The sequence below is a fragment of the Epinephelus lanceolatus genome, chromosome 7 (assembly GCF_041903045.1).
Source record: "Epinephelus lanceolatus isolate andai-2023 chromosome 7, ASM4190304v1, whole genome shotgun sequence".
Lineage (NCBI taxonomy): Eukaryota > Metazoa > Chordata > Actinopteri > Perciformes > Serranidae > Epinephelus > Epinephelus lanceolatus.
In genome coordinates this window covers 27,460,689-27,481,160 of record NC_135740.1, presented here as the reverse complement: position 1 = coordinate 27,481,160, position 20,472 = coordinate 27,460,689, and the positions used below count along the sequence as shown (strand labels likewise).

The following is a 20,472-nucleotide window of genomic DNA, read 5'->3' as shown; positions in this document are numbered from 1 at the left end:
ACGCCAGAGATCACTGTCTAGCCTCCTGGAGGTGTCGTGGGACTAACTAGACGAAACACCGGTGAAAGGAGGTTCCCACCCGATGACCCCAAAGACATGCTAGTTATCACTGCTCACGGGTCTGTATAGTTAAGCCTTGCCATAATAGCTTATCGTAGGGCTTAGGAGGATTATTCACTGAGCGCTGATCCCTTTTTTTTTTTTATTATTATTAGAGCACAAACTTCTTGTGTTTATTTGAATTACTTAAGTTTTAATATTTCAACTTTCATTTTTACTCATCTTCATTTTCTTGCATAAAATGTTGGAAAAGGCCTGCCTTTACTCAGATACATTCCCCATAAGCATCTTTGTAACTTACGACAAGATAGGGAGGGAAAGGAGGAAGGAAGGAGGGACCAATGGAGCAGACCTAATTTTTCTTCAACTGTAATGTAAACTCCATTTCTAATGTCATGTAGGCCTACGTGTTAAGAAGAAATAAACTTCATAATCTTCAGAATTCCGACAGCTAGCATTTTAATTAGGCTACCAGAACTTACTTGAACTTTTACTTTCAATACTTGAGTATGTTTAAGATCATGAAATTACTTTTGATACATAAGTACAGCAAATATCAGATAATTTGGCTTTTTCTCAAGTAATATTCTAATAGATGACTCTACCAAAGTTATTTTCCAGTAAGATGTCTGTACTTTCACTCAGGTGTGGCTCCCTGGTACTTCCATGATTGTCCTCAAAAACGCATCTCAACTTAAACACAAAGCCATCTTTCTTCACAAATATAATATTATTATATCCTAAGCTGAAAAATTAGAAAGAAAAGGGCAGCTGTAATTTTGATGTGCACAACAGTTTTAGTGTATATGGTGAACCAAGGTAATGTGGGATATCAGGTAAAATGGGACAAATTAGGTTTAGCATCTTGGCTCTATAAGCAGCCAGTAACAAAACATGTTATTGCATTGTTACTTCAGATGTGCTTTACATTAAAAAACAATCATTTTGATTGGTCTGTGATGACTAGTATGGGCAAGGGTTAAAAAATTCACTGGTTCCAGAAGTTGCAAGGTAAGCCAGGTAACATGTTGGTTTTCTCCTTCTCATAATTAAGATACAGCAGCTAAAACAATAATAGTATAACAAAATGCTAGTTGTAGGATGTTGCATTTTATTAACTGTCTGACTTATAATCAAAATATCACACAAAACACTGCTTCTCATGGGGAAGGGTTTTGAGTGAGTACTTAAGTGAAACTAGCATGTATTTGGGCTTCCAGGTGCCCCAAAATCATGAGCTGTGCTTTTGTGTGTCACTCTGTAATATATATAAAAAAGAAATTTTTTATATTTTTCTTATGTAAAAGATATTAAAGATAATGCGGTGAGTCCATGTCTGCAGGGCCGGCTCTAGCCCATTGGCTGCCCTAGGCGATATTGAGAATAAATAAAGCTATAGAGACCAAAACCGTCTTTTCTATCAGCCTGTAAACATGTTTATTTCTGCTGTAAAGTTGGGCATTATAACATGGGGGTCTGTGGGGATTGACTGGCTTCTGGAGCCAGCCTCAAGTGGCAATTCAAGAAACTACAGTTTCTACAGTTTTTGCTGCTTGGTCAGCACTAAAGAAAGCTCTTATTATATGGGGGAAAACATGCTCACAATTGTCTTGGATGAAGCTAAGCCCAGGATGCTGCCATGCTGCCCTTGTGAAACAGTGTCAGGGGTGAACTTGTTTAGGGGGAACATTTGCACCTGGGTAGGTGAGCAATGTCACTCTGTGCTTCAACCTTCACTCTGTGCTTCAACTTTCAGTGATAAAAAAGACAAAGATTATTTGATAGTTGATGCCCTAGAAGTGAACATGACTGTGAGCTCACTGGACCCATTAAAACCCCAGACAATATGCTAGCTGTGTGTGACTCATGTAGAAAATTATTAAGACCATATCACAGAAGCTCATGTGAAGTGGAATGAATTGGCACATTTGGGAAGTCACTGTCACTGGCTCAAGATGCTGCCAGAGTTTAAAGATGTGTCAACTCAGATTGGCTGTGTCAGAACGTTGGGCATGAGAGTCCTGCGAGATAGAGTCTGGACTTATCGGAGGTGCATTCACAAGTTGTTTTATTTGAAGTAGATCTTTACAACAATTTACTGAAAGAACAAAGCAGACATCCATCATTGCAACATCCAAATCTACGACAGAAGTTGCCATTGTCAGCATGTAACTTGATAGCTGGGAGGTTGTTGTTGTTCCCCGGAACAAAGGGGATTTGGAAATGGTAACACGCAGATAGCAGAAGGAAGGGAGAATGCTGGCTGAAAACAATGGCCCAGTGACAGGCTTATAGCCACAGTCTACACCTGGTCAGACAACACGCAAGCAGGCACACACACGCAAGCGTAGACAATATGTCACCAAGGAAACAGGCAGCAAGAGAACAAGGAAAGCATGATAAAAAGTTGAGACAATCTTTTTCAATAAATGGTTAGGTTAGATTAATGATTGAAATAACTAATGACTAAACTGATAAATGGATTTAATAATTTAAAAAACAAACAGGACAGGACCATTTTACCTGAACATGTCATTAAAGTGAGGTAGAATCAAAATCAGAAATACTTTATTGATCCCTGAGGGGAAATTATGATTCGTTACAGTCGCTCCGATGTAAAGAATAGAGAATTATAAGAAGTAAGAATAAGAGTATGAAATAAAAGTGTGTAAATATGAAGCAATAAATAAAATGAAATAGAAATGAAATGTGCATTATGCTACTACTTACACTACAACTTAAGGTATAAAAATCAAAACCTTGAAATGAGGCTGTAATTGTGAAACTACAATATATGCATTAGTAGAATAAAACAACAATATAATTAGAGTAAACATAAGAATATGTGCAGTCGTGCATTGTTCGTCGACATAATATGTACATTCAAGAAGTGAAAAATATTGCAAGTTGCAAAGTTGAATAATTGCACTCAACAGATAATTATGAATTATAAATGCAGTAGGTTTAAAAAAGTCCAAATGCCAGTCCACTGACTCAGAGAGGCTGACACTCTGAGGGAGGAGTTGTACATGTTGATGGCAACCGGCAGGAATGACTTCCTGTGGCGCTCTGGGGTGCATCTTGGGAGGGTTCGTCCTCCTAGGAGTTCTTGACGTGTTTCAGTGTCCAAAGTTTTTAAAGTGTTGTGCTTGACAACATATTTTCTTTATAGAAAGTGCCCGAGTTACTTGACTTTTTTACACTTATAGTGATTAAAATAACAATGTCAAAGACATTTTGTCAATTGTAAATCCAACTGTGGAGATGCCTTTATATTTTAAAAACAAACCAGATGCTTCAGAATGCTTCAAATCAGATGTTTTTTCAAATCTGATTATAACATGGTCTCAAACAAAAGATAATTTTCAATGCTCACCTAAATCCAAAAACTAGATTACTCAAAACTCAACTTTGTGATGTCATCAGGTATAAAGTCTGGAGCTGCTTCACAGACAATACATTAGAGCACCCAGGGAATTGTTCTGAGTATATGGGTACATTTTCTGTTTCACAACTGAGAACACTTCAATAGAAGAAAGCTTATTTATAATCTATAAATCTAAACACCTTTTATGGAAGGTCGGTCAGCTAAACAGTATCAACTTATAACAGACAGTGACACCTCTTGGAAAGTTTTTGTGGCACTTAACTTTCAAAATCTGTGCAGGAAGGTCAGACACACCAGTGTTTAAAGATTAATTAATCGATTATGCAAAGGCTTAAATTAAAATCTAAACATCATGGAAAAAGCTAAAATAAATGAATAACTCAAGATTTAATTTGGACTTGGGACATTCAGAGGTTTTTAAGGACCTGCTGACATCTTGATCATTTTCAACACATCAGTCTGCCTCAGTGTTTTAAGGTGAGCTCAGAATGTCCAGACATTCATTTTAAATAGCTCAGGTATGTATTTTGACCATTGCATTCTGTGTATGTTGGCCGATTAAATGAGGAGTAAGGTAATAGAAAATCTGGACTTCACTTCACTACCTCATGCTGCCAGGTTACATCTCGCAAGCTCAGTTTTTGCCACAAGATTCAAGTCTGAAAAGACATCCACTTGAGAGTCCATTCAGCCCTGTCAGATACACACCGGACCAATCAGTAATCATATTTCCCTCTCCAAAGCCAGATTAAGCAATGTTGATTTTAAACGAAACACAGTCATACAACTGCAGGTTTTCTGAGGATACTTTTGACAGCTGCCATATTTTTCCAGTCGTGGAAACTGGAAGCAAAGTTGACAGCCCAAGTCAACAGTGGTGTGTTTGTCCAGTCAGCAGAGGCTCATGATTATGTCTGGGTGAGAGACAGAACTGTACAGAAACTCTATTGTCCAGCCTACTTGAAATGGCATCTGTGTCCAGATAGTTTATCCGTGGCTGGAGGATTTGGTTTGCTATTTTTAAATAATGGAGGTGGTGGGGGGAACACATGAAAATAAGGACAAAGTAAATGTCTGATGGGTTTTTGGGCTGGTGATGAACACTGCACCTGAAACTTGCCTCTTAACAGGGTCAGGGTGTAATAGTTACAATAGGTTTGGTTGCATACAGTTGTTTGGGGTCCCTGGGACAAAGAAATCTTCAAATGTTTTTTTGTGATTGTTTTTTTATTGATGTGTGTTGCTGGTTATACAGTACAGGCCAAAAGTTTGAACACACCTTCTCATTCAATACGTTTTCTTTATTTTCATGACTATTTACATTGTAGATTCTCACTGAAGGCATCAAAACTATGAATGAACACATGTGGAGTTATGTACTTAACAAAAAAAGGTGAAATAACTGAAAACATGTTTTATATTCTAGTTTCTTCAAAATAGCCACCCTTTGCTCTGATTACTGTTTTGCACACTCTTGGCATTCTCTCCATGAGCTTCAAGAGGTAGTCACCTGAAATGGTTTTCCAACAGTCTTGAAGGAGTTCCCAGAGGTGTTTAGCACTTGTTGGCCCCTTTGCCTTCACTCTGTGGTCCAGCTCACCCCGAACCATCTCGATTGGGTTCAGGTCCGGTGACTGTGGAGGCCAGGTCATCTGCCGCAGCACTCCATCACTCTCCTTCTTGGTCAAATAGCCCTTACACAGCCTGGAGGTGTGTTTGGGGTCATTGTCCTGTTGAAAAATAAATGATCGTCCAACTAAACGCAAACCGGATGGGATGGCATGTCGCTGCAGGATGCTGTGGTAGCCATGCTGGTTCAGTGTGCCTTCAATTTTGAATAAATCCCCAACAGTGTCACCAGCAAAACACCCCCACACCATCACACCTCCTCCTCCATGCTTCACAGTGGGAACCAGGCATGTGGAATCCATCCGTTCACCTTTTCTGCATCTCACAAAGACACGGCGGTTGGAACCAAAGATCTCAAATTTGGACTCATCAGACCAAAGCACAGATTTCCACTGGTCTAATGTCCATTCCTTGTGTTTCTTGGCCCAAACAAATCTCTTCTGCTTGTTGCCTCTCCTTAGCAGTGGTTTCCTAGCAGCTATTTGACCATGAAGGCCTGATTGGCGCAGTCTCCTCTTAACAGTTGTTCTAGAGATGGGTCTGCTGCTAGAACTCTCTGTGGCATTCATCTGGTCTCTGATCTGAGCTGCTGTTAACTTGCGATTTCTGAGGCTGGTGACTCGGATGAACTTATCCTCAGAAGCAGAGGTGACTCTTGGTCTTCCTTTCCTGGGTCGGTCCTCATGTGTGCCAGTTTGGTTGTAGCGCTTGATGGTTTTTGCGACTCCACTTGGGGACACATTTAAAGTTTTTGCAATTTTCCGGACTGACTGACCTTCATTTCTTAAAGTAATGATGGCCACTCGTTTTTCTTTAGTTAGCTGATTGGTTCTTGCCATAATATGAATTTTAACAGTTGTCCAATAGGGCTGTCGGCTGTGTATTAACCTGACTTCTGCACAACACAACTGATGGTCCCAACCCCATTGATAAAGCAAGAAATTCCACTAATTAACCCTGATAAGGCACACCTGTGAAGTGGAAACCATTTCAGGTGACTACCTCTTGAAGCTCATGGAGAGAATGCCAAGAGTGTGCAAAGCAGTAATCAGAGCAAAGGGTGGCTATTTTGAAGAAACTAGAATATAAAACATGTTTTCAGTTATTTCACCTTTTTTTGTTAAGTACATAACTCCACATGTGTTCATTCATAGTTTTGATGCCTTCAGTGAGAATCTACAATGTAAATAGTCATGAAAATAAAGAAAACGCATTGAATTAGAAGGTGTGTCCAAACTTTTGGCCTGTACTGTATATTCCTGCTGCGTTCTTGTTGCCTTGGGTCCTGCTCTGTGCTGTATTGGTAATTAATTGTGGAACTGCAGCGCTGAGTTCAAAACGAAACTCCCAAAGAGGACAAACACAGTAGATCTTGATTTTGATCTTCATTTTGAGTCCAATATAAACTCAAATAATAAAGGTGTTATTGGACTATCAGTGGGCTGATCGATCCCTAAAATTTCCAATACTAGCTAGTACTAAGAAGCTTCTCTAACTACTAGTAGCACTATTTTTTGGGCTTTTTAGCCTTTAATGTATAGGACAGACAAGTGTGAAGGGGGGAGAGAGAGGGAGTGACATGCAGCAAAGGGCCACGGGCTGGAGTCGAACCCAGGCCGCTGCGGCAACAGCCTTGTACATGGGGCGACTGCTCTACCACTAAGCCACCAGCACCCCAGCACTATTACCACTAGTTATTGAAGCTACTAGTAGCTTCAGTATTCGTTATAATAGGTTCAGTAACTCAACAGAATAGAACTGACTCTGGCAAATCACTGAGTAGTAATGACAGTGTATTCAGAAGTAGCCTATGATGCTGTCACCCTTACATAATGACTCACTGCCCTCTCCTACGTGAAAACAGAGTGCCCCAGGAATAAGTCCTAAAATGCGGTAATGACCTGCCCTACTCCCTTCATGATTGGCTAGTACTCATTGTCTTTGTTGATCGGATTGGTTAGGTTAAGGCAAGAGGAGTGATAGTGGTTAGGGTTAGAGTTACAGTCTCAGGGTAAGCCAAGCTGAGGCAGAGTAAGGCGAGCCATTTCTTTGCTATCCTAAGATTCACAAATTCACTCCTGGTTCCTTTGCCTTAAAGTCATTGTGTCTTTTTGAATTGGTTTTTGGTCAGATGCCTGAAATAGGGTCTGTGGTTAACACAAACTGAAAAGACTTGACTTGAAGAAGAACTATTTGTTGGCACACTGGGAAAACAATGAGGTCTGGGACTTCCCTCCAAGGAGAGGACGAGATCAGCCACCATATAATAGGGGATGTAAATGATTGTTATTGCTATGTTATGTCATGGTTATAGAATGGTGCAGGACTGAGTCCTTAAACCTGGAAAGGAGTTACCATTTTTCGCTGGTCACCTCGTCTGGAGGTCAACAAGTTCTTGGTTCTTGCTTGAAATAAGGTCAGGGGTTAACACAGGCTTAACAGAGTGTCACATCTTGTGCTACAACATTGGGTCCATGTCATTGGTTCGACAGCCCATTAGTCTGACTGTCCACGGTGCGCCGCGACCAGCTTGAGGCGGAGCAGGCTCACAGCTTATGTGTTTGTCACTTTCTTTTTCATTTTAACCCATACCATGATCTTTTCCTGACCCTAATCAAGTGTTTTTTGTGCCTAAACCTAACCAGACCTTAACCACAGGGCATCATGATGATTTCGGAAAGGACTTTGGAACAATGAGTTTAATATGGTCGGAACAATGGGATGTCGAACCAATGGGCTGTCGAACCAATGGGCAGTTCCCACAACATTAACTATGCCAGTAAATAATCCACTTCTTATTTTGACACTTTTATGTGTCTTAAAATGGTCAGTTGCTAACAAGTAGCTAAATGAGACAACAGAGTGGTCAGGGAACAGTTGGGCTGTGGACACTGATTGAGTATGACTGTGGAAAGGAATTGAGGGATTTTAGTGAAAACAAGGAGATAATTAAGGAAAAGTTAAGAATGTTAAATATAGTTTGACTCATCAAAATAATAATCCAATTGCCTGTAGAAGTGCCTCACTACATGCAGCATTGATCCAACAGGGTCATGTAGCAGCTGTTAAAACTGCACTTCATGTTTTTCACCCTGGGAGGCAGTAACGGTCACTAACGTCTCTGCGCAGGCGCAGTGGCACTTCACACAACCGCAATAAGCAAATATGGCGGCGGCCGTCGACAGTGTTGTGAAAGTGTAAGTTTACCTTTATTTATTGTAAGAGTAAAACGCGCTTTCGTAGAGAGGTGAATGTATGATTGATTAAACATCATGTTAGTGCAGAGTACTGAAAACTGTGAAGAGCGCATCCTCAATATTCAGCACAATATTTGTCCCAAGAGAATAACGTTATCCACTGAGCTAATGCTAGCTTGTTAGCTTTGGGCAAATCTAAATGAGGCGAGCCCATTATGGAGCTGTATTTTAGCCACAACTTATCCCTAACTTAACCACTCAGGGTATGTTTAAGATGGTGTTACACACATTATATTCACGCTGTTATTAGCCAGCTGCCTGTAGGTGAAGAAGGTAGTTAATTTAGTAGTAACCTGTCAGCTTGGCGGGTGCTTTGTTGTGACGACAGGCTTGCTAACAATCAACCTTTTGTTCTGACATCCCTCCATCGTTACTATCGGTGTTAGGCATTGTAATGAAGTCAGGCTCGGCTATGTGTGTGCTGGTAATAAAAGCAGGGATAGTACAGTCAGAGCAACAGTGTGTGAGCACTCTGAGAGAGCAATGCGACAAATTGGTTTCAGGAGAAGCCGAGAATTAATGAATACTGTGTTGGTGAGGAAGGGCACTTACTCGTGAAGCATAGCGATTATTCATTCATTCATTCATTTGGTTACACCGCCACATGATTATGATAATATTTAAAAATGTCAGAGGGGGAGTGAGAATTATGAATTACGGTGCAGTATGTAAGCAATTTAGCAGTAGGTTGTCCATTAAAACTATTTACAGTAATTCCACTGCTCCTATTGTAGGTCAGGTTCTTTGTCTATCATGTGCACAGCACTTACAGAGAAGCAAGTTTTGGCAATAAAAATCTTAAGTTTTAGGCTCCCTCCAACAATGTTGACTAAAGCTATATTTAAAAAAGAAGATAAGACAAGTAAAAGCAAGAAAAAGTAAAAGCATGGCAAGTATATGTACGCACAATGGTGTAATCAGTTGTAACAGTGTATCAAGTGGTAAGTGAAGTGAGGATCATTAGATGCCAATTTGTGTGGTTAGTTACCACATAATCAAAGTTTAGATTACTGCAACATATAACCATTCAAGAAAATGTGTTGAATGTGATTTTTTTATTCCTTTGCTCCTAACCCTGCTATGTTTACAGTTACAATATCTGATAAATTGGCCAAGCTGATATCTGATGGCTGATATGAGCCCCTATGAGGGTAGATCAGTATCAAGACTTTAGTTTGGAATAAACAGATAATAAAGATATTTTATGTAAAAACATTCTGAGGTAAAAAAAAGTGCTTGCTGTTGCATAGTTATTTGCACAGAGGGCTCTTAAAAGTTATTTTTTTAACTTCAGAATATCTCACTAAGTAAATATCTTGCCTTGGTCACAATTTCTTAGAAAAATGATGGCGTTCTTTATGAATAAAAGACAGAAAGAGGCAGGAATTTCTCAGCTACTATTCTCAAGGTCAAGAACTTTGTTTGTATATGAAATGTGCTTATGTTAAAAAAAAAAAAAACAATACAATGAAATCTGTGTCAGAGGTTGCAGAGATAAATGTTGCCAACAAGTTCAGCACAACTCGCCATTGAAAGAGTAAAAAGTATGGCAATAGGGAGTGGAATCCATAATGCATATATTTTACACATACTACTTGGATACATTACAGTAATAGCTTAGTAGTGTTTGCGGCACACACTTCTTTATTATTTTAAAGCTTAATTTGCAATATTTATTCGTCACTGATTATTATTAGTCTACCCTAAGCTTTGTAATTTGACTTGTCTGTTTCCAACTTTCACATTTCAGGCTGGGAGAGCAGTATTACAGAGATGCAATGGAGCAGTGTCATAGTTACAACGCTCGTTTGTGCGCTGAGCGCAGCATCCTCATGCCTTTCCTGGACTCTCAGACTGGTGTAGCCCAGTCCAACTGTTACATTTGGATGGAGAAGAGACACCGGAGTGCAGGTATATAACTAGTGCAGAATGATAATTCAGCATTGTCATTAATTGACTTTCAAGTCAGTGATATAAAGATGATTCAATCAAAGTCATGTCATCATGTTGCAAATACTACTATATGATATAATACTCCATGTTTGTACTGTACTTTGAAGCATGACATCTACACAAAAAACACAAGACGCAAGAAGATCCAACTATGTTATAGTTGTAGTAGTTGACATTACACCAAAACTTACTTCACCTGCTGGTTCCTCTACATGTTCTGTGTCTCATCAGGTGTTGCTCCGGGGCAGCTGTACACCTACCCAGCCCGTCGCTGGAGGAAGAAACGCCGTTCTCACCCTCCTGAGGACCCCCGCTTGGCTTTCCCCCCTCTTAAAGCAGGTATCGCCTCTGATGGAACAACCTGTCTCCCATCACATAACCAGTCAAGTTGGGTTCATTCATCCTTTCCAGTAAAATGTTATGAATATATTTACTATCTGTTCATATTTAATGGTTGGATGTGGGATGCACTGTCCTGTTAATTAATTTGGGTTTGTTTGTGTGTCTGTTTCTATGATCATGTCATGTCATGCATGCATTACATTTTTAATTGGTGTGTGTAGCAGATTTGGAGATGAGTCTGAAGCGCGATGCACTGGGGGCGGTGGACGGCAGCAGTCTGGAGGCCCTGCTGAAGGGGGAGCCCCTCGACAGGAGGAGTGGAGTTTCTGACATCCGTGGCCCTGAGGATGACTCAGCAACCGTGGAGCCACCTGCTACCTCGACGACCACTCACACGTCTTCTGGGCGTGTTCGCAAGGTATGGCTCAAAGCTGGCTGAACATTCTTGTTTTCTGTCAATGCAACTGATGTCTAGAGCTTCAAAGTACCACTAATGACATGTGAAAAATGTTAAAAAGCAAATACCACCTAACAATTGGTGTCGACGGGTAAAAAAAACTTCCAGTCGGTCTAAAAGGATTTCATTTAAGGGCAGAGGACAAACAATGGGGATGGATTTAGGTTGTAATACAACTGTCTTGTGTTAGATGGACAACCTGTGAAATCCTGGAGGGATTAAACAACTTGGAGTTCCTCCCAAGCAGTGTAAATTTTAAGGAAATTTTAATTTTAAGGAAATTTAAGGAAAGTTAAGTCAGTGGGACTTAATCCACACCCTCTCACTACAGAGAGTCCTGGACCATGATGACTACTTGGACGATCTGGATGATGAGGACTTTGAGGACGAGACCCCCAAGAGACGAGGCAAGAGCAAGTCCAAGGTGAGTGCCGCATAATTTTGTGCAGTCAGTTCCTTGTGTATTTGATGTTTCAGTGGTGTACAATGTGTCAACTGTTCAATGGGTTCCTTAGGGCCGCAGTGACAAGAACGGCAAGAAAAAGCAAGAGGCTGCAGCTGCAGCGCTGGAGGAGAGGGACAAACCTTACGCCTGCGACAGTGAGTAGGAGTTTCCTTTGCAACGGCTGTGCGTGTCATGCATGTCAGCAAGAGAGGCTTTTGCTTTTTCCCCTGACAGACAAAAACAAGCCTTCTGCCATGCATGGTGTGATCTGAAAGACCCCATCTGGAATTTAAGTTTGTTAGCTTAGAAATTTGAAAAGTTGCCCGTTCAAATGCGTTTTCTATTTTTTGTTTTTTTTCTTGATGCCGCTCCGTGTGCTCTGTAACTTCCTGCTGGCCAAAGCTCACTGTGCAAATGCTCACCTCCGCTGTATGAGATTGCTGCTACCGCGTCAGCCAAATATTAACCATGTGAAAATAAGTTAAATACTAAAAAAATGAAGCCGGTTGTGGATTGATGAACAGCGAAGTTTTGTGGTTCCACCTTGGGCCTTTTTTGACGGTAGAAGTAGCCGCCATCACTATAACACTTTTGTATGACCGTGTGTGTGTGTGTCAGTCTGTGGGAAGCGCTACAAGAACCGTCCTGGCCTGAGCTACCACTATACACACTCTCACCTGGCCGAGGAGGAGGGCGAGGACCGCGAGGAGATCGAGGCACCACCCACTCCTCGCCAGCCTGAGGAGCAGAAGAGTGAGTCACTCTCTAGTGCTGAGAGAGAGACAGAGAGAGAGGGGAGGGAGGTTTGGTTGCATGCCATGTAGCATGTGTGTGTTTGTACAAGGGAAGTCTCTCTCTCATTCTTTTTTTTTTTTTTTTCGTTCTGCTCTTTTCATTTTTTGATTTTCATAATTTTGAATCCCATGTTTGGGATCAGACTCAATGTTCCTGACTGAAACATGCTTGCACAGTTGGGATCCCTGCCATTTTTTTTAAAGCATATCATCCATCTTTTTTTTTTTTTCCTTCCCCCCCAACACATCCAACGCATTGCTGTTGTTTTCTTCTGTGCACGCGACACCGTGTTAGAAAATCCATTCAACAAGTGCGTTTTGTCAGTTGTCACTCATTCATTAGTTTGGATCATCAGTAAGTTACATCATCAGCCAAGTATTGAGATAAAAAAAAAAGGTGGTGTAGGCTGATGCGCCATGAACATGGGTGTAAAACTGCTTCAGAGTTTAAAATATTTGAGTCATGAACTGTATTTTAATGCACTTAGACAGATAACATGTGGACGATAATAGTTGTATTTAACTCCTTTATAACTCCTTTTAAGTGACATTTTTTATGTGCACTGAACTATTTCTTCACTCATTCTCCTGCTCAGCAACTAAGAAGGGTCCCAACGGGCTGGCAATGCCCAATGATTACTGTGACTTCTGTCTGGGAGACTCCACTTTAAACCAGAAGACTGGCCAGTCAGAAGAGCTGGTGTCCTGCTCAGATTGTGGACGCTCAGGTATGTCCTTGTCATATCACTAATTGACTCTTCCCCCCGCCTTAGTTACTGTTGCTATGCCTGTCGAGCTTTCTGTTCTCGCATGGCACAGTGCAGTTTTCATGGTTATTTTTATCCCACTTGACAACATCTCTCCCGTGTCGTCTCCCTCCTGCAGGCCACCCAACTTGCCTGCAGTTTACACCAGTGATGATGGCTGCAGTGAAGACATACCGCTGGCAGTGCATTGAGTGCAAGTGCTGCAATGTTTGTGGCACCTCAGAGAATGACGTGAGCCCTTTTTGATATAATGTCACTGTCTGTATGTTGAATATACCTTATAGACTTTTTCATTACTATTCTGTTGCTAGAGCAACAGCTTTGGTTCCTGTTTACTTCCTGTCAGCCACTGCATAAAGAAACATTACCACAGGAAATATAAAAGCTGCGTCTGAACTTACATACTAACATGCTGTTAAGTAGGTTGAAACAGCAGGTGATGTATTTTAGTATATCCAAAACCGTAGTCTAAAAACCATTAGGACGTGAAATGCATGCTATTTCCAGAGAAACATTACAGTATGCAAACACTAGACACTACACTGGCATAAATATCCCAAACTGTAATGCGGTAGTGACAATAATGCTCATAACAATGGACAGCTACTGGGGCATTTCTGTAACGTCAGTAAGTAATAAATACCTCTTTAGAGGTGAATGACTTTGGACATAGTCTGCTGCTGGATGTGGAATTTAGTAGGGTTGCGTACCGAAACTCGGTACTTTTTGTACTTGGTACCGATTCACGTCGGTACTACCGAGTACTAATTCACTTAAAATGAATCAGTGCCAAATTTCGGTACCTGAGGTGGAGGCGGAGCGAGAGCACATGACTCGCACCTCAGACTCAGCAACAATGGCGACAAAAGTTAACGTGCAGCACTGTTCCTCAATGTTCTCAATAAAATGTTGAAACTGAGAAGTTTAGACTATGGGCCCGAACGACGCATAGTGCGTCCAAATTCACACCCGTTCTTCTCTGTGGATTTTCTCCGCGACCGTGTGCCATAGCGAGAAACCACGCATATCACGTGAAACGGCAGAATTGTAGCTTTCCGACAAGGCCAAGTACTTGTCAGTAATCCAGTGTTTTCACAGCGAAAAAAATTGATAAAGTTACAATAAAATGATGTATAACAGAGCTTTCATACAGCTCTGCACACACATTACTGTTGGATGGATTACTCGCGAATGCAGGCTCGCACAGAAATGCCATGCATATCACATGAAAGCACAGGACCACACACATCATTGTGCTGTCATCCCATCATGCGATAAATCCAGATCAGTTGTCCACAAAATAAAAACCTGACGAATTTCTTTACAATCCATTATACAGATCTTGTTACCAGTCACTTCATATAGTGAGGAATATCGTATCTTACCACATCTCAGGCTTGCGTGTGTTTGTCCCTGTCCACATTTGTAGTCCGGCTTTCAAGATGCAAATATCTCCATATTGTCCAGTTGGCACTCCATCAAACTTTGTATGACAAGACCAGCCACTTCACCTTTGCGCACACAGACAACTGCAGCCTAATTATGCATGCTGACAGGGCCATAGTCACCATATACATTAAGAAGGACATGTGCCCCCCCACCAATGCCCAAAATGTTTCCCCAATATAAAACTGAAACTGAAAAACAAATACCATCTTGGAGGACATCATTGCACTTGGTTGACTATTTTTCTGTTATCTTAGATGTAAATATTGTGTGTTTCATTCAGATAAAACACATTTCTGACTTGTGAATGAGTCAATGGAATTTCTTGCAATAATGAAAAAATACTGGCAATTATGTCCGCCTAGCACAAACCACATGTTTTGGACAACTGTGAAGTGTCCCAGCATCATGGTTATTATATTGCCAGATTCCAGAGAGTCTCCCCTCTTCATATATGGCAGAATATATACACAGATTTGTTTTTTTCATTGATATAAAAATTAATATGAAATACAGGCACATAGAAGGAAATGGAATGATGGCAAATCTGGTTAGCCCAGATTGTCCTGAAAAAAACAAGATATAGCATGTGTATGTAGCCTTTATAATGACTGTGATATGAGCTTAAAAGTAAAGGCAGTAAAAATACCCCAAAAAGGCCTAGGGCCCATAGGGTTAAAAAGTACCAAATAAGGTACGGTTTGGTACCGGTACCGAATTCCAGATACCGGTACTGGTACCATATCGGTTCAATTATGAATGGTACCCAACCCTAGAATTTAGGGAAAACTATTGACGAACATACCTGTGAGATTACATTAAACAGCCTGTTTGCTGGTGGTTTACATTTTCTAACAGCTGAAGTAAAGTTACTCTTACAGACATGATAAAAATCCAAAAGGTTAATCAGGCCTGCAGGTGCTGTAGAGCTGAGGTATCCACAGGTTACCATGGTTATATGTCTCCCTCAGTTAAGGAGGCTCTCAGGATGTGCTGTGGTAATTACAGCTCAGTGCATGTTGTTTGATGTTGAACATACACGCATTGGGTATGTAGTGCATAGTATGTGATTAAAGTTGCAGTCATAGGGACCCATTGAGAATGGTTATGTTGTCAAGTTTGAAAAGGTCTAGATTGATGCATTTATATATTTATATCATTATTTCCTCCCCAAATTATGTCAGTGATGGACGCCTGATAAAGAAATACATCTCAGCCCAGGTTACATGATGAAAACACATTATTTAACCACAGTTCAGTCCTCTGTCTGCTCTCTGTGATCACCTGCGCTGTGTTTTAAAGCAGCCTTGGTGAGGACAGAGGGCTGAAATTGAGAGAGGAAGGTGCGTGTTCTAAATTGGGTGAACATATTGGTTGTATTGGTATACTGGTTTATCTACTTAGTTGTCAACAGTTGCAGATGTAGCTTTGATAAATGTCCAGCCAAATATCTAGCTATCCTTATTGAACACGAGTTAGTTTCTACAGTAGCTCATGAAACCAAATGAGAAATGGTTTCACCTACTGTGTTTTTGTTTGCCATTATCCATCCAAAATATGCCCCCAAGAATGTGACCTCCAAACGTAAAGCCAAGGTGGAAGCAAGATGGTAAAAAGTTAGTTGCCACCACTTAAACATTTGTCAGACAAATTGGATCCCTTCACTGCTGTTTCCTCTTATTATAAAACAGCACCCACAATTTTTAAACGCACTCCTCAAATGTACTGAATCAAGTTGGTGGTAATGCTTCAGTTGAATAAATGGCTTCCAGTGTAAATGATATGTACATGTAGCAGTCACTCTTTTGTCCTCTTGTCTAATCAGTATTCTGACCATGATGTTTTGTTTTTGTAGGACCAGCTGCTGTTTTGTGATGACTGTGACCGAGGCTACCACATGTACTGTCTAAGTCCTCCCATGACTGAACCACCAGAGGGTAAGTTGACACTGAACACTTTGCTGCAGAAGTTAACAGAATGAAAGGACGTGCTTGTTGTTACACATCCTTGATATCATCGCCATGATGCACCCCTTCAGCCAGTACATCCAAGGTTACTTTCATGGCACCTGCAACCCATCTGGTCTCATCTGCTCTCTTACCCTTGGGAAGTGAATGTTGTTACACATTCCTGATATCATATCGTCACTTTGTACTGGGTTTAAGGCCAATACCATGATCAGAATCAGAATGCCTTTTATTGTCATTGTATTATCAAAAAACACAAAGAAATTAGGAGTGCTTCCCCTACACTCAGTATATCCAAGGTTGCTTTCATAGAACCGGCAACCCATTCATAAATTTTTCAATTCAATTCAATTTTATTTATAAAGCCCAATATCACAAATCACAATTTGCCTCACAGGGCTTTACAGCATACAACATCCCTCTGTCCTTTGGACCTTCACAACGGATAAGGAAAAACGCCCCCGAAAAAAAAACAACCCTTTAACGGGGAAAAAAACGGTAGAAACCTCAGGAAGAGCAACTGAGGAGGGATCCCTCTTCCAGGACGGACAGACGTGCAATAGATGTCGTACAGAACAGATGAACATAATAAATTAACAGTAATCCGTATGACACAATGAGACAGTAAGAGAGAGTGACAGAGAGAGATGCAGGACAGACGATAATGTTAATAGCTTACAACAACATTAATGAAAGTAATAATATTATAAGTATAATTCTGGCTACTGTGGTCCTTTAAGAGAAACATCTTGGTATAGGAGAAAAACCTTTTAGTGATTACACAGTCCAGTTGTCTTTCCAGAATTAGATACTATAAGCCTGTGCTGTGATGTACAGACAACAGAGAATAATCCATATTCTTCTCTAAATGGAGACTAAAGCCCCGTTTACACCAAACACTTTGAGTATGGTACCTTTGGAACCAGCAGTAACCCTTTAGACATGGTACCTAGACCCTAGTGTTTCCACTGCAAACACTACTCATAAATGTGGGTGGGGTTGTTGTCACTCACTGCTCCGTCCAGCGCTCACTCTATTTCCTCATTACCGGTGACACAGATGGAAGTCTGCACCTTGTTTATCGTGCACAGAACGAGGCTGCAAGCCGACATTTTCTGAACAAAATAAAGCAGGCTGCAGTGAGAGTCTCTCTCCATGGGATATTTAAAAATAGTGTGTTTGTGCATTTAGTCCTTCTCAGGCAAGCTCAGGGGTTTAGTGTTGCCAGAGCCCACGGGAATGACGCTCCACGGCACTTCTTTTTTTCTCTGAGGGAGGTTTAGAATATATGCAGTTCACATAACCAGGTTGAAATTAATCTATATAAATGCTTGTAGATCCGCTTATTACTAAAAGTGTCTCATGTAAAAACTACAGTAATGGTCAAAGTTGTCACAGTGAAAGTTAAGGTGTGCTGATGGATTCATGTCATCAACTCATGCACTGAGTAACATTACAAGGAAACGTTCCACCTTAAAAGTTGCCAGCAGGCGGCCCAGTGAATTAAGTTATTTTTCCTCAGACTCCAGCTGCTGAGAGAGGCAGCAAAACATCCTTTCATTTTACAATCTACAAGTAAAACTCCCCATGGTATGAACAGTGGTTACATGAGCCTCAAAGCAGAGTGACTGCCTGCTACTGACCAACAGACTGCAGTGTTCACAGCTCCACCTTTTAGTACTAGATCTGTGTGCTCGGTACCCCAACAGAGGGGTAAGTGGTACAGAACGGTTCCATTGGTACCACCCACAACTTTTCACAATGGGAAGGGAAAAAAAGCGTACCAACCTGAACTGAAGTGCACTGCTTGGTGGAAACGAGTCTTAAATAAACAAGTGTTTCCTCACAGTGATGTCAGACTAGCTGATGGTGGATTCCTTTGTGTGTGTGTGTTTACAGGGAGCTGGAGCTGCCACCTGTGCCTGGCTCTGCTGAAGGATAAGGCCTCCATATACCAGCAGAACCAGAGCTCTGCCCCTGAGTGACATCATAGCAGCAAGTCCCACCCCCTCAGCAAAGGGACCCCGCCCCCAAATGGAAACGTCAGACCTCCTCTCAGTCCAGAGCTCCAGGCTCTGTCCAGATGTAGCTGAGCCAGATCGCAGATCAGCTTTAGAAGACTTAATATCTACAGCGTCAGTGGGGGGATCAGTCAACACGGGGATCAAACTATCACTACCAACCTGCCTGCAAAGCCCCCACAGGCTTGCCGTCAAACACATACACATCGTGCGTATAAACAGTATCGACACACACACTCTCTCCTGGACTGTTACACACACTAGATACAGAGACAGAGAGCATGCAGTAACCATAGTAACTGCTGTCTCCTTGGGAGCTCCCAGGAGCAAACGGATTAGCATTACAGCTAATTATCTGCACCCTTTCACACTCAAAGACAGCGCGGACTGTCGAGACAACAGTTTTTTTTTTCTGCCAAATAATCTATTTTTACTCCCTGAGTGTGGGAGAACGAAAAAAATCACCACATACACAGTGGAGGAATATTATTATTATTATTATTATTATTATTACTGTTGTTATTGTTCTGGTTACTAGTGGACTTTTGTAGTGGCATTTGTCTATGTACTTTTGTCTGATCCATCGGAGCGTTAATCTTTTAAAGAGGTTTTCCCGAGGGGAGCCGGTCAGTGCCAAGGTCCACCATCATATGACATACACACAGCAGTGACCCATGGAGCTTATCATAATCATGTTGGCCATCTTTGTTTCATTTTATATCTGTGGGACAAAGATGGTTTAAAAAAAAAAGTCTTAATTTTTTGTCAACAAAAAACTTTGGCTTTGACTCGTTAAGCAGTTGGCACAAAAACTTTGGCTTGTTTTAGGATTGCACCAAAACCAACTTTCCATCTCTGATTCTGTTACTGGATTGATCAGTTAACAAAACATTATACAACGGAGCATTTACTGTTAGTCAGACTCAAGAGACAAAAACATTTAGTGTGACGCCAGTCTTCAATATTATGATTCCATCAGACTGCTAACATTCTCTTATTTTGAAAAATCTGACTATAAGTCCAATAATGCCATTTTTATTGGAGGAAACTGACCAATACATGAAACTAGTAACAGAGGTGCATCCTTTACTCTAAGATGTTTTGTGCTGGCCTTTTACAAACAGTTTGGCAGTGACACCACCCTTTTAAACAGCCGCTGTCAAACCAATGACACAGGATCATTCACAAACTGTAGCTGCTTTTATCATTTGTCACACGGAGGCAGATTTGCATGCAGATTGCACCTGTATGAATGCACACACACTCACACCACAAGTGTTTTTTTTTTTGTTTGTTTTTTGTTTTGTTTTTTACATTTTATATTACCTGATATTCCATTGGTACTGGGAGTTTTTTCTAGTAGAGTTTTGTAAAGTCTATGGTATAGCAAACACTTCAAGTATATAGCTCCTAATGCATTCTATGTACTGTATTGACTTTTTCTATTTTTGTTATGACTGTGACATGTTTGAATTTATTTGATTATTCTTATATGTCAGACCTCCATTATGAGTATTTGTAAAATGATGTACTTTGTTGTACTATTTTTATTTTTACATTTCTTTGGTATCAAAGCCGATTTAGCCTGACTGAAATAAAAAATCACTTTGAATTATGCGTCCATTGCAATTTCTTTAAATGTATTATTTCTGAATGCACAAGTCTAAAATGTAATGACATCTCTGTGAAGTTTAACACTGACACATTGTACCATTTCCTTTTCATACGGAACAAAGTAAGCAAATTCTTTCTAGGCTAAGAGTAGGGTGGTGTACTATGACAAGTAGATCACATTACATACTGTATACAATCTATATGAAGTGTGTAATGACACCCCATTATGTGTTAACAAGCTGGATAATCTATGATGTGGACTTAATGTGTCCCAGCTTCAGCACTTGGACAGTTCCTCTCCCAGCCTGCTGAAGGCTGTAGAGCTGTCCCTG

General features: G+C 40.8%; 1 protein-coding gene across 5 annotated transcripts; it reads left to right on the top strand.

Annotated features, from left to right (window-relative positions):
- Nucleotides 1-8,175: 8,175 nt before the first annotated feature.
- LOC117259442 (zinc finger protein ubi-d4-like) lies at nt 8,176-20,138 on the top strand. Of its 5 annotated transcripts, none has more exons than XM_033630800.2 (11): nt 8,176-8,274; nt 10,085-10,245; nt 10,519-10,626; nt 10,854-11,047; nt 11,418-11,510; nt 11,602-11,686; nt 12,150-12,284; nt 12,922-13,053; nt 13,211-13,323; nt 16,394-16,475; nt 18,405-20,138. In XM_033630800.2, the coding sequence occupies exons 1-11, from the start codon at nt 8,243-8,245 to the stop codon at nt 18,488-18,490; spliced, it is 1,221 nt and encodes a 406-aa protein (XP_033486691.1). In that variant the 5' UTR covers nt 8,176-8,242; the 3' UTR covers nt 18,491-20,138. The 5 variants fall into 5 exon arrangements, with proteins under 5 accessions (XP_033486691.1, XP_033486682.1, XP_033486674.1 ...); XM_033630791.2 differs by having other exon boundaries at nt 10,851-11,047; XM_033630783.2 differs by having other exon boundaries at nt 10,519-10,674.
- The last annotated feature ends 334 nt before the right edge of the window (nt 20,139-20,472 follow it).